This window comes from Gopherus flavomarginatus, chromosome 3 (genome assembly GCF_025201925.1).
Source record: "Gopherus flavomarginatus isolate rGopFla2 chromosome 3, rGopFla2.mat.asm, whole genome shotgun sequence".
NCBI classification, from domain to species: domain Eukaryota; kingdom Metazoa; phylum Chordata; order Testudines; family Testudinidae; genus Gopherus; species Gopherus flavomarginatus.
The window spans coordinates 162,598,317-162,612,926 of NC_066619.1; the positions used below are offsets into that span (position 1 = coordinate 162,598,317).

At 44.1% G+C, this 14,610-nt stretch overlaps 1 protein-coding gene across 2 annotated transcripts in view; it reads right to left on the reverse strand.

The window, feature by feature from the left end:
- Positions 1 to 1,246: 1,246 nt before the first annotated feature.
- The window catches only part of GPRIN3 (GPRIN family member 3), a 60,349-nt gene continuing 46,985 nt past the window's right edge, over positions 1,247 to 14,610 (reverse strand). Inside the window, exons 2-3 of one of the 2 annotated variants that reach the window (XM_050944031.1) lie at positions 11,818 to 11,887; positions 1,247 to 4,861 (exon numbers count right to left, since the gene is read on the reverse strand). In XM_050944031.1, coding sequence (XP_050799988.1) covers positions 2,321 to 4,750 — 2,430 coding nt within the window. In that variant the 5' untranslated portion in view covers positions 4,751 to 4,861; positions 11,818 to 11,887 and the 3' untranslated portion in view covers positions 1,247 to 2,320. The remainder of the gene's footprint in view (positions 4,862 to 11,817; positions 11,888 to 14,610) is intronic. The other variant, XM_050944032.1, reaches the window with a different exon arrangement.

Below are 14,610 nucleotides of genomic sequence, written 5' to 3' on the forward strand. Positions count from 1 at the left end.
AGGGGCTGTTTAATGGCAGCATAGATGTTTGGGCTTGGGCTGGAGTCCGGGTTTTAGGATTTGCTGAGGTGGGAAGGTCCCAGAGCTTGGGCTGCAGCCTAAGCCCAAATATCTACACTGTTATTAAACAGCCCCTTAGCCTGAGCCAGCTGGTATGGGGCAACCATGGCTGTCTTACTGCATTCTAGACATGCAGCAAGTAGATCAGAATTTTCTCAGGTTTATTCAAATTGTTTGAATTTGTTCAGCATATAGTTAGCAATCAATTCACAAAGTAAAGAGATAACAGTTTGCTGTGAATATTTATTTGGGGCTGTGTTGGCTGACTTGTTGAGCAGCGCTTTTAGGATCAAGAGGAAGTGTCTGAAAATGCTACTGAGGCTATGACTCTCTCAAGGACAGGTAACAGTTTAGGGACAGGTAACAGGTAAGTGGGAATACCTGGGGAATTTTAGGTCAATTTTTAAACTTCTTTTGTCTCTGGATCTCAGAGGCCTTGCTGGAGGTATTGTTCCTATACTAGTTAGACCTCTGTGAAATTTACTAGCTGGGTGAGGATTTTAAATATATTTTTTTCTCATCACTACTATAAAAAGTAATGCATGACTGTGTTTGGTCCTCCTTGCCAAAGTGCAGTCAGATCAATGGCTGGCTGATTTAACTGCTTCTGTTCCTCATTTAGTTTTGTCTGTTGGAACCCTTTTCCCTGCAGGGACAAGCCATGTCCAACTGTATATCAAATTTACTACTTCTAAGTACTTATGTGTGTAAATTTAAGGTTTGTTATTTACGAGCACTTGGGTGTGCAAGCTTAGAATTCATTTTCCATGTGCATCTGTGTAAAACAACTGCATTCATGTTAATGCAATATGATCAAATTACTTGGAATCTGCAAGTTCACGGCTAAGGGCCCAATGATGCAAGTGCTCCACAGGAGGCGCTCCCATAGATTTGCAGGACTGGACAATATTTTATCTGTATGTTTGTGGCTAATTCTTCAAGCCCTCCCAATTTGGAATTCCTACCAATTTGCAGGCTTGAGACAATATGGGCTCAAGTCAGTTTTTACACGTTCAGAATCTGAGCTGGATCTCTCCTCCTGGAGTTTGGAATTAAGGCCTGGTCTACACGGGGGGGGGGGGAGATCGATCTAAGATATGCAACTTCAGCTACGAGAATAGCATAGCTGAAGTTGACGTATCTTGGATTGACTTACTTTGCGTCCTCGTGGCGCGTGATCGACAGCCACCACTTCCCTGTTGACTCCGCTTCCGTCTCTTGCCCTGGTGGAGTTCGGGAATCGACGGGGAGCATGTTTGGGTATCGATGTATCACATCTAGACGAGACGCGTTACATCGATCCCCGATAGATCGATCGCTACTCGCCGATCTGGCGGGTAGTGTAGACATACCCAAAGATTTACCAACACACAAAAAACCGACTGGTGGTCAGATGCAAGTAACTGTACAGTAGAGAATCTAACATGTTTCTGTGGAAGCTAAAATGATTTGAAAACTCATATTTGATTTGCTCACCACTCTTCTCTTTGGAAAGAATATGCCTGAAAGCTCTTTTCTTTTAAAAGAAACAGAATTCTAAAAGGACTACATAGCATTCCTCATAATTACTTCTCTACTTCTGCATTTTAATGGCTAGCTCTAGCGATTCCCCTCATCAACAGTTACCTTTTATTAGTTAATACTGGGATTTCCTAACAAGCCTAATGGTGCTAGGAAACCAAATGCTGTAATATTTCAAGGGGAGATGAGCACTTACCTACCTTGGTGTCTTTTGAAAATTCCCCTTTTATATGTTATCACTGAAAGCTATTAACCCCTTATTCCTTTCGTGCACTTAATGCAGATTTTTTAAAAGAAATTTGTATTTGTTAGTATTGGAGAGTATGTGTGTGTTTACAGCTATTTAAGGTTAATTTAATTAAAAAGAACAACCACCACCACACCTTATGCTAGTCCTTGTAATACAACAAAGATCACTTTTGATAAACACTTATGCTGTTCTTCTCTCTGCCTCGTGTCTAGTCAGGAGATCCCAGTCTCATTGCAGTACACTGGCAATTTAAAATTGTGCTTTTGCGAAGTGCCTCGCTTTTCATTTGACAGTAGACTGGGTGAGGGTCTACTACAGAAACAACAAAGGGGTGACACCTCATCCAGGGACAACGTAGTGACTACTCTGAAAATTTCAGGTAATAATTTTCACAGTCACCGCATCATAATCCCAGATAATACAATTGAGCAGTGGGGTTTCTTTCCACCTTTGGGGGAGGGGTTGTCCCTGTGGACAAACAAACCCCCATCAGTCTAACACAGAAGAAGGAGCAGGTCGGATACAGCAGTTAGGTCGCCTAAAATTCTGCAGCATGGACTGGAACACATTATGCTGCCTCCCTTTAAGTTTTTTATTTGAAGACGTATCCGAGGAAATCGATTTCCGGTTCTGGGTGCTTTGTGCCCTGATCAGTTTCTCATGTTCTTGTATTTGTCTTTGTAAGTGATTTTGGATAGCGATCCCCAGTGACTCTGGGTCTAGTGAAGCACCATATACCTCCCATGTCATGCCTTGTTCATCCCACACAACATCTCGGATGTGCTTGGATTGCTGCCCCTGTACTTTTGCCTCCGTGGGCTTTTTCTTCTTTTCCCCAAGATGTGGCAGTAGTGGAGCAGAGGCAGGAACAGCTGTTGGCTCCTTCCTGATTTCACTGGCCTTGCTAATTTGATCTGGTGGAGCTGTTGGGGTCCTCAGCCTATGGGGGTCCTGGGTAGAATTCATATTCAACTCAGGTGTAAATCCAGCTTGCAGAGTCAGGCTGCTGGACTTCTTGGCCTGATTAGTTTCTTCCAACATTTTATCCCGCTCCATTTTAACTGTGCCTGGTGCATATACCTTCACAGAGCCAGCAGCAGCTCCAGTACTAGTGTTAACTCCTCCTTTAGAATCAAGCAGCATTAGCTTTTCTTCCTTCTTTGGCTTTCTCTCTGTTTTGACATTAGCCAGACTGATTTGCACTTCATCAACACTTTGGAACCGCGAAGGCTTTCTATGAGTGTTGCTACTGTCTGCGCTGCACAGGGTATCTGTCTGCTCAGTTCCATGGGGTACTCCACTGTGTCCAGGTGACTGGTTACTTTCTGAATCATTGACTTGGTGCGTAAAGTTGTTGCTGGCTTCTGGGATTGCTGCAAATGGAGACGGGTGGGGTTCACCATCTCCAGACTCCTGAGGTGCTGCAGGTTGATTACTGGTGTTAACCGTAATATGGTAAACAGGTTTTGCCCTCAGTAAGACTGCAGCATCTGATGGCAGCTGAGGAATGTCTGTGCTGTCTCTGGCGAAGCAGGCTACTTGTGTTTCTGCCCCATCAGCAGGTATTCCCTTGGTGTTCCCGGCTTCTTGTGGACACAGACAGGCAGGTGTTGTGCTACCTGACAGCACTGGACAGATGGTGTCAGGTGGGTCTCCTTGATGCTTTTGCAGTTTGGCAGGCCGTGCTTTCACTGTATCCATCACCACTGTCAGAGCACACATTTCTGGTACGATACCAAGACACAAGGCTGGCTCTTGGAGTGATGCAAAGTCATCAGCAAGTTCTGACTGGTTCTGCCCACCACCACTCTGATAAATGATATGCAATTGCTCATTTGCCTCTGAAGGAAGATTCCCCTTGAGGAATGCAGCAAGGATACTTGGGCTGGTGGAAGCGGATTTGGTCTCCATACTGGCCACTGCCTGAACCTCAGCATCACGCCATGTCCTGTTTACTGCCTCCTGAGTTAAAGATGTGCTCTCAGGCTGGACTGTCATTGTACTTGCTTCTCTGAACCTGGAGAGCTGTGACAGCACTGGTCCTGTTTTCTCTGTCTCTGCCTTGCACACGGGCAGTGTCCCCTCAAAGCTGGATGGTGGCGAAGCCTCATTGCTCTGTGCAAGTGCAGTCCTAAAAGTGGGACAGGATTTCACATCATCATTTGCAGCCCTTATCGCTGCTTCTGAATAAACCTGCGGCCTGATCCCCAGATCAGGAATAGCTTCAGAGTCCCTCACTGGAGTGGCTGTCAGAGAGAAGCCAGGGTCATTTATTTCCACTACTTTTTCGTTCTCCATGTCTATTCTTTGCAGGGTATTTGCTTGAGAAGAATGATGACAGGACTCGCTACCCTTGATAGTGTTGTCTGGGGAAGGATAATTTAACTCTTGAAGTTCTGCCGGATCATTCATCCTACAGACCTTCACTGCACAGTCATCAACTTGTGCCAGTGACTTTATCCTTGGTAGATCACTTTGTATAAGCTGGTTGGAATTGTGGGTAGCTGGCATCATATCTGTTGCATGCCCAGCTGCACAGATTCTTGCTATAATTGGTGTTTGCACTGTGGAGTCACTGCTGACCTTTTGCTCGGAGTCACTGGCCGATTCTGTACATGCAGGAGGCACTTCTTCAGCTTGGCTGAAGGACCCAGGCAAAAACATGTCTGGCTGGCTAGTATCATCCCCACAGAGACGCTCATCCCTTTGAATGTCGGAAACTACAGTACAGTTCAGGTCAAACAAGCAAACTCCAGCAGATTCAGCCTGGGTGTAAGAAATGCCATTACTGCTCCTCTCTAGGCTTGCTAGTTTGTGCTGGTGCTTAGTGGACTGCGGATCTCCCAGGCAATCTCTCTCTTCAGAAGTGGCAACCAACAAAAGTTTGGCAGACCTCAGAGGATCTGGCACTGTCCCCATGGAATTTCTCTGAGCTGTAGCTTGCAGTCAGCTTCTTCCAGCAATACTCTTGCGGAGCAGTATTTGTATCAAGGGGATTGTGGTCAGGAACAACTTTCCCTTAGAGCCAATCTGTTAAAGAAGGAAACACAGCATTAACAGCAATCAGATTCAAGCTGGGAAAATACCCAATTTAGATATTTTCAACATGTAAGGGAGATGTTCAAAGGCACAAAGGGCTGTTAGGCACCTGACTCGCACTGAGTCAATGGGAGTTGGGCCTTGGAAAATCTCCCTCCAAGTAATTTTTCACTTGCAGAATAAAAACTATTTGAATTTCAAATATTTTTCATATGATTATTTCCAAGGTAGGATCGTGAAGCAGAGGTAGTCATTAGCCACAAATGCATCGAAATCTGCCCTGCTTGTTGAATATGTTATGGAAAAGATGATCAATAAATTAGAAAAGAATAAGAATGTTGTGCACTCATTTAGTCATGTGATTGACCTGGCACCTACAGCTATTTAAAAAAAAGGGGGGGTGGGATGTGTGTTGATGCTTTGTGGAAAATATTCTGCAGTCAGAATTCGATAAATAACGTTAAGTAATGCAAAGCTAGAGATACAATAACCTGCAGAAAGGAAGTTTTGTCCCATGACTAGGGGGCTAGCCTGGGGACATGGGAAATCCAGGTTCAAATTCCTGTTATGCACCAGACTTCCTATGTGACCCTGAGCAAGTTAATAAATCACTCTCTGTGCCTTGGTTCCCCATCTGTAAAAATGGAGTTAATACTTCTCTAGCCTTACCGATGTGTGGAGGACCAATACACTAAAGATTGTGAGGTGCTTTATAGTGCAATAGAAGTATTGAAGATGGACAGGTATCTGTGGCAAGTTTCTAGAACCTTCAGACTAATATTTGTGAAGTAAAACCTGGCTGCTAAAATGAACTGCTGAATGAAATACTATGGACTAATGTTAAGAAAAACACCAGAACTGATTCTAGCTGTGCTACTGGAAGTACTATGTATACTTACGTTCATAAAGGAAAATGATTCTGCATTTATAATCTTCCAGAAGCATTCTCGACAAAATGTACTAAACTGATTTACGAACCACAGGTAGATCCTGTATACACATCTGTTTGCTCACTGCTGAAGCGTAGCCATTTGTCAGGGAAAACACAGTTAAACTCAGCACCACCAAAGAACAGGACATCAAGAAGAATACCCTTTCCAAATGAACCAGCAAGGGGGAATTTCAGACAGAGGGAGCAGAATTATCCAAATCTCAGGGTAATTCTCATTTTGAACTCGGAATACATTTTAAAATGTACTTTTAGAGTGGGATTCTCAAAAGAGCTCAGAGTTGGCCAAACTTTGCTCCCATTGAAGTCATTGGTAACGATCCTATTGACGACAATGGAAGCAGAGCTAGATCAACGGTGAGCACTTGGGAAAATCCCTGCCTTTTTCTTTTACATTGTAGGTTGTCTGTGTCTCCCAGAAGGCTTTCATTTCAAAGCCTCTCCCACTTCTCCACTGCCAGTGGAGTGCTAGGCTGGGACTCAGGAGACTGGGTTCTATATTTCCATCTCTGCCACTGGCCTGCTAGATGACCTTGGACAAGTCATATCACCACTCTGAGACTCAATTTTGCCATCTGTAAAGTGGGGATACTGATACTGATGCCAGCAATGTAAATGTGCACCAACAGACACTGCCCTTTTCAACAAAAGGTCTCATTCTCCCCTCATTTTACACCAGACTTGTGTTAGTGAAACTCTGCCACTGACCTCAGTAAAACTCCCCCTGACATGCAGTGCCTTGAGAGTGAGGGGAGAAGCAGGTCCCATGGGTTTAATGAAAACAAAATTGAAATGAATACAGCAAACCTAGTTTTGTGCATAAGAAAACATGGTGACTCATTATGAATTCATTAACTTGATGCCCTCCAGATATTCATAATGTATAGTTTGAACTCTGTATCTCTAATCTGGCGAGCCTTTGGGCTCTACCAGACCAACAGTGTCCTGGGCTAAGCCAACCCTAAAATATCATGGATATTGGTCCCATCGGCTATTAAACTTCTTAATAGGAATCTTGCTGCAGAAGCCCATACAAATTCACAAATCAAACTGCTCCAAGGACAACTTCTGATGAGCTGAGCAGGAAGTGGGAAGTTTATATAAAAAAAAGTCACAAAAACCTCCTTGTGTGAGGCCACAAGTCCTCATTTCTCAGCTGATATAAAGCCAGTAGCCATCACTGTGCATACAATGAAAGTTATCCCCGCTTTAGACAGCAGTAATCGTCCTTAGTGGCTGTGCACTAGGGAATGGGCAGGTTTGGCAACTCCTCATCCAATGTTCTGCTTCCCTCCTCCTTCCCCTTCCAAATATGAACAACATCAAGGGAGTCAGTGGCAGATAAAACAGACATCCACACAGTCCCTGAGCTCACGATGGTTGCAGGGGAGCTCCAAAACCTTTATAAAAATCTACATTTCAGGACAATAAGTTTCAGCATGAATGTCGGATGCAGATCCAGCTATGAACTGTGGGCAACATGGACATTCAAGGTTTACCTGCATGCAACATTTCCTGGCTGACCTCAGGAATAGATTTGTACGAGAATGAAAAACTACAGCCCATGACCTTTTACAGCTCTTCTCCAGCTGAGCAGGTGAAGAACTTGCCCTAACATTACACTGATGGGGGCTGAGAGAACTCCCTAGTCTTGCTAAAGGGGAGTCCCCCGGCGGTGTTCAATGCCTTGATTGCTACGGAGAGTATGTGAGTCTCGCTAGGAGAGTTAGAGACTCTGGAGAGCAGGATAGAGCCTAACCGCATATTCCAAGGCTGCAAAAAGAGGGTCACTGCTCTCTACGAATCATAATTAGCATCTCTGACTGCAGAACTCAGAGGTTACACGGAGGTTCCTCAGTCTATCAAGCAAGCAAATGTACTTGCCATCTCCTCTCGCAGACCCAGTGAAAATTAACAAAGAAAAGGCTGGATTTAAGCAGTCCTCCCTCATGATTTGATCATTAGCACACCAGACAGGCTGCATCCATTGGGCTTGATTCTCTTTTGACATCAGAGTAAATGAAGTCATAACAGAGTAAAGCTGGTGGAGTCAGAAGCAGGACCACTCCTTTCTGCTACTCAGAGATTTTGTTAGGTGACTTGCTGGTGGAAAGAAGGAGAGAGAGAGAGACAGGCAATGCCCAGATGCAAAATTTTTGGGGTATGGCATGTTATTGAAAATTAACCTGCCAAGATTCAGATCCCTAAACCTTCTCTCTAGAGCGAGACATGACTCCACAGCCATGGCTTCCAAAAGTTAGGATAAAAGTTATTTTTTTAAATTGATATAGTATCTAAAAACTGCAACCAGATATATTACATATACTCCATTTTTCTTCCTTATCAAGACTCGTGTTAGGACACTTGAGTGGAGCACAATCCCTGAAACAGGAATTCAGAGAAGAGAAGTGGATGATCAGGGATTCATAAGGAGCTTCCTGTCCCCTGTGTTGTGGAGAGAATAATCTGGTCCCTGGTGTGTTCATATGACTAAACTAAACTATTCACTTATTTTGCAGCATGTGAGAGTTTGGTCCATCCTCCCAAATGCTACTGGCAATTCACGTTTCTGCTGGTACTGATCATAAAATGGCCATAGAGACTGCCAGTGAGCTACTGAGGGATGGAACACACATATGCAGATACATATTTTTGGACACTGAAAAGTAAACTCTGTAGAATATTACATAAAATAAAATGTTAGCAGCTTGTATAAATATTTTCACTTGTTGGGTATAACTCACTTGTAGTTCTTCTGCACACTCTTCCACGTGAATTATGAACTCTTTCCTAACTTGTATAAATATTTCTCATCTCCTAACCCTTACGTATTTGCCTACCAGATGTTCACATACACACACTAGAGGAAACTTGGCAGAAGGCTCAGTTTGGTCCACCCCTGTTTTGAAGGGTATGTTGGATGCATCCCTATAATCCGTGAAAAAGCGTGAACTACTCAAAATCAAACACTTGTAGAGAAGAAAAACCTGAATGTTGCCGAGACAGCAGATTCTAATAAGCTTCTTCATGCTAAGGCAGGTCTATCAGGTTTTATGTAATAGGCTCTGTCTGGCACTCCCACAAGTGCCATTAGCTACAACTAATCAGGTAAGAGATCTTGGAGTCATCATGGATAGTTCTCTGGAGACGTCCATGCAGTGTGCAGCGGCAGTCAAAAAAGCAAACAGGATGTTAGGAATCATTAAAAAGGAGATAGAGAATAAGACGGAGAATATCTTATTGCCCTTACATAAATCCATGGCACGCCCACATCTTGAATACTGCCTACAGATGTGGTCTCATCTCAAAAAAAGATATACTGACATTAGAAAAAGTTCAGAAAAGGGCAACTAAAATGATTAGGCGTTTGGAACAGGGTCCCATATGAGGAGAGATTAAAGAGGCTAGGACTTTTCAGCTTGTAAAAGATGAGACTAAAGGAGGATATGATAGAGGTATATAAAATCATGAGTGATGTGGAGAAAGTGAATAAGGAAAAGTTATTTACTTGTTCCCATAATATAAGAACTAGGGGCCACCAAATGAAATTAATGGGCAGCAGGTTTAAAACAAACAAATAAAAGGAAAAAATCCTGTGGCACCGTATAGACTAACAGACGTTTTGGAGCATGGAGCTCATGCTCCAAAACGTCTGTTAGTCTATACGGTGCCACAGGATTCTTTGCTGCTTTTACAGATCCAAACTAACACAGCTACCCCTCTGATAAATAAAAGGAAGTTCTTCTTCACACAGCGCACAGTCAACCTGTGGAACTCCTTGCCTGAGGAGGTTGTGAAGGCTAGGACTATAACAGGGATTAAAAGAGAACTAGATAAATTCATGAAGGTTAAGTCCATTAATGGCTATTAGCCAGGATGGGTAAGGAATGGTGCCCTTAGCCTCTGTTTGTCAGAGGGTGGAGATGGACGGCAGCAGAGAGATCACTTGATCATTACCTGTTAGGTTCACTCCCTCTGGGACACCTGACATTGGCCACTGTTGGCAGACAGGATACTGGGCTGGATGGACCTTTGGACTGACCCAGTATGGCCGTTCTTATGTTTTTATGTTCAGCTGAGGACTTCCCTCCAAAAAGGTGAGATTCCTTCCTATCTTTGAAACCATCAAAGAAATTGCTTCTGAATGAAGCATACAAGCAAATTCCCAGGGATCTGCAAAGGTGAAGTGCAAATACACTAGCACCTATAAAAAACAGCATGGGAAAAATTGTTTTATTCTATTCATTCGAATGACCCCTCAAGTGATGATCACTAAAACTATACTCTACTGCCTATCCCAGGGATAGCCACTGCAGAGGGACAAGATCTTGACCTCAGTTACCTCCAGGACGCCTTGTTGACTTCAATGGGGTAAGAGAACTTAACACAGACATTTCACTTAACCTCAGAACATTAAATACATTTAATTAGGCTCAGGTTGTGGAGACTTGATTCATGTTTATGAGCACTTGGTCATGGGAATAGTTCCAGGGAAGTCAATGAGAATATTCCTGTGAGGAAGTGCCCCCCAAAATGAATGATGGCTCCACAATCTGGCCCTTTTCTAATAGGCCAGGTGGTCAAACAGTACCTTACTCCTCAAGTCGTTTTGCTGACATCTGTGGAACTGCTGAAGGAGTAGGTGAGGTGCAGAAGCAGAATCTGGCCCTCTGTGATCTGTCAAACTGGCTGCTCTCCATCTATTGTAACAAAGGCTACACAGGAACGCTGACACTCACCACAGCCTACCCAGAGTGATGATCACTTCGCTGCTCCAGCTGCTTATGGCAGGCAGTGGTATTATTTCTATAGACAGTACTGAGGAGACCTCTTGTACAACACTGTGTCTTTTCTGTTTCTAGGCACTCAAGAGCAGAAAGGAGGATCTTGAAGGGGAGCCACAATCATCTGCGAGAATGACCACAGATATCAATGAACTAATTTATAAAGAAAGACTAATTAAAACAATGGGGGAAAACTGACTCTGCTATCACCAAATGGGAACTGTTTTGCTATCTTATTTAGGCAAGGGTCAAATTCTCCACTCAGGGTACACCTATACTATGATAAATGACAAAGCTGCGGCTGGCCTAGATCAGTGGACTCAGGTTTGTGGCTTTATAGCTGCGGGGCTATAAAATTGCAGTGTAGACATTTGGGCTTGGGCTGGAGCCTGGGCTCCGAGACCCTGGCCCTTGTGCAGTCTCAGAGCTCAGGCTCCAACCTGAGCCTGAATGTCTACACTGCATTTTTTAGCCCTGTAGCTCAAGTCCTGGAAGCCCGTGTCAACTGACTTGGGCTCTGAGACTCAGGCCTGGTCTACGCTGTGGGGGAGGGGGAGGAAAATCGATCTATGTTATGCAACTTCAGCTACATGACATACTTAGATCTACTTACCATGGTGGCTTCACTGCAGTAAGTCGATGGCTGACGCTCTCCCGTCGACTGCCTGCACCTCTCGCCCCGTTGGAGTACCGGAGTCGACGGGAGAGCACACAGCAGTCCTATTTATTGCATCTAGACTAGATGCCATAAATCAACCCCTGCTGGATCGATCGCTGTCCGTCGATCCAGCAGGTAATGTGGACAAGCCCTCAGCACCGCGGGTTTTTTATTGCAGTGTTGACATACTCTCAGTTACTCTGGTGAAACCCCACTGAAGCCAATGGGCGTGCACAAGTGTAAACGAAAGCAGAATTTGAACCAAGCTATTTATATTGTCAGAGAATAACAAGCCAACAGGAACTATAGTATGACAGTTCAAAATCAGAAGCAAAGAGAAACTTTATGTAAAGGAGACCAAATGAACTGTGGCAGTTATCTCTGTTACTGCTTTGCAAGCACAGGTTGACCCTGGGATCCTTGAATAAACTATATGTAGACTGTCCGACTGGCACTGCAGTAAAAAAATTCACACTGACAAACAAAACCTATGGCAAGCAAACAGCTACTGGAGGAAATATGAAAATAAAACCCAACATTAGGAAGGAAAACTCACCAAGACAAATCAAAATCGCTATGAAATTGCTCAGGTGAAACGTGTTCAGTGTTTGACTGGGAGAAATCATCTGAAATGTAATTTTATTAGGAAGAGGTGTTAGTATCACCATAAAAGATGGAAAACAGTTCCCAGTAATAAACATGGATTTTCAACACCAACACCCTCCTCATTTCTTTCAAACGAAATCAATCCACCTGAAAATGTCATGTCATATCTTATCCCAGGGTGAAATTTTCTTGGACATCTTGAGACAAATAACAAAAAAAGTTTTGAAAGCCTGCCAGAGTCCATACATGGCCTGTATGGGCAGACAGAATCCCTGTGTGGTTTGCATGTCTTTTTTAAAAATCTAAGGGATTTCCCAGGCAAACAACTGTGTTAACTTCAAGTCAAGGTGGAAAGAATCTACCACTTCTTTCAGCATATCCCCCTTTTAAAACAATGTTAGAATTTCCTCTATTGTCAAAAAACAAAAATCCTGCAAATGTTAACAAAGCCTGAGAATTGCAAGCTAAGGCTTCACTTTACAAATAACCCCCAAACATGTGGAAGTATGCCAATGACTAGTTAACACTGTCAGCACTGCCAAACCCCAAGGTTCAAAAGTCATGAGCTAGGCCTCCAAAAAAATCATGAAATTGACTTAAAAGTAATAAGATTTAAAATAGTAAATAAAAAGAATTCAATTTTTTTATTTGTGGCCTGTTTTTTGAGTCTTTAGGGTTCACATTTTCAAGCCTTTCTTTGTAAACATGAAGGATAGAAACTTTTCAAATGAAAGCTGAGGTTCTGATCTCATCACATGACTCCAGGAGCTGGGGCTTTCAGAAAAAGCACAAACTATAACAAGACTCACAATGAAACTGCAAGGAGTTGACACAACATGTACTCTGCCCCAGTAGCAACATTAACCTTCCCTCTGGCCTTTTGATTTTGGAGAAGACACAAATGTTCTACAACTTGCTGTGGAGTACTGAAAATGAGAACCACAGAGCACCAGTTTTGATATTTAACTTCATACATACATGTCTCTGACACCAAGACTGTTTAATTTCCACTTCATTCTTTCCATGGGAGTGCTGTAATTTCATGGTCTTAGCATAGAAGCATTTGTTTTGTTTTTTTTCTCCAGGGGCTTCTATTAATAGGTTGTAGTTTATTTTCTCGTGGTATCTGAGGGACCTAGATCTGTCACTATGAATGAGAGACTGAGAGAAGTAGGGACAAATGACAGCTCACTACAAATGAGAAATTAAAATATCTTGAAAGGAATTATTTTAACTAGAGATCATCAAGACTTCTATCATCCTGCCTGGTTTGGGATACATAGTTGAAAGAAAGGAATTAAGGTGCTCAAAATGAGACACCATCCTATGCTACCATTATGGGAAGATGCTGGATGATATTATGGGATGCACTTGGCTTCCCTGTGTTTCATGTGCTTTGTAGGGAAAGTGGGTATAGCTTTCCAAAAAGATGGTGCTGTCACAGCCACATCTCTCACTTAGCAGGCTCCAGTACAAATGCAAAGCCAAACTGTAAGCAAGAATTATTTAAAGCTCCATTTCCTTTATGCACATGGGAACACAACTGTTATTAGTACTGATGTATAGACATTACTCCCTGTCCCCTGACTGCCCCCGGACTCCCACCTCTGACTGCCCCCCGCCGTCCCAGCCAACCCCTCCTCAATACCTGATGGCCTCCCCAGGACCCCTGCCCCATCCAACCACTCCTTCTCCCTGTCCCCTGACTGTCCTCCCGCCGCCTCATCCAACCTCCCCTCCTTCCTGACTGCCCCTCCCCGGACCCCTGTCCCCATTCAACTCCCCGTTCCCCGCCCTCTGACCATCCAGACCCCTATCCACCCCCTCACCTCCTGACCACCCCCCCCGAACTCCCCTGCCCTCTATCCAACCCTCCTGCTCCCTGCCCCTTACCGCGCTGCCTGGATCACTGGTGGCTGGTGGCCCGGAGCACCAGGACAGGCAGCCACGCTGCCCGGCTGGAGCCAGCGCACAACACAGAGCACCGGGTCAGGCTGCGGCTCTGTGCACTGCCTGGCAAGAGCTTGCAGCCCCACTGCCCAGAGCATTGCGCCAGCGGCACAGTGAGCTGAGGCTGTGGGGGAACAGCAGGGGAGGGGCCCGCGGGCTGTAGTTTGCCCACCTCTGGTTTAGAGCAAGCACTGTAAAAAATCTAGAAGAGGGTTAAATCGGAGATTTATCTAATTCTAATGGTTAGGCGATAAGAGTTATGATCTGAGAGGAGCATTACAGTCAGAGGAAACGTGAACGTCCTGACTTTTGTTGCTCTCTATTGACCAGATCCTCATCTGGTATAAACTGGGATAGCTCCATGGAGGTTAATGGAGCTCTGCCAAGATACACCAAGGATCCGGCCTAATAATTTTTAGTATACGAAAGACCCATCCTCATCAAATAAAACCCAACACCCTGCCCACAAACATCCAACAAAAACAAAACACCAAGCACCAGTCTAGCACTGTAAGTGCCTTTGACACAAAATTACAAAAAAAACCACCAACAGCCCCCTCACAAAACTCCTCTCTTGCTCCTCCTCCCCCAAAGTTTGAATAAAGAGCTGCACTTTGCAGCACCAAACAATTTGCTGGTGCCACTGTCATGATAGGATACTCAGACGTGCTAAAGGAGAGGAAAGGAATAAGTTATGAACCTGAGAGGAACAACTGGGGAAATTGCTACAGAAAAAATGTCAGCTTGTACTCATGCTTTCTTTGTAATGGTAGTAAGCATGTGAAAACATAGG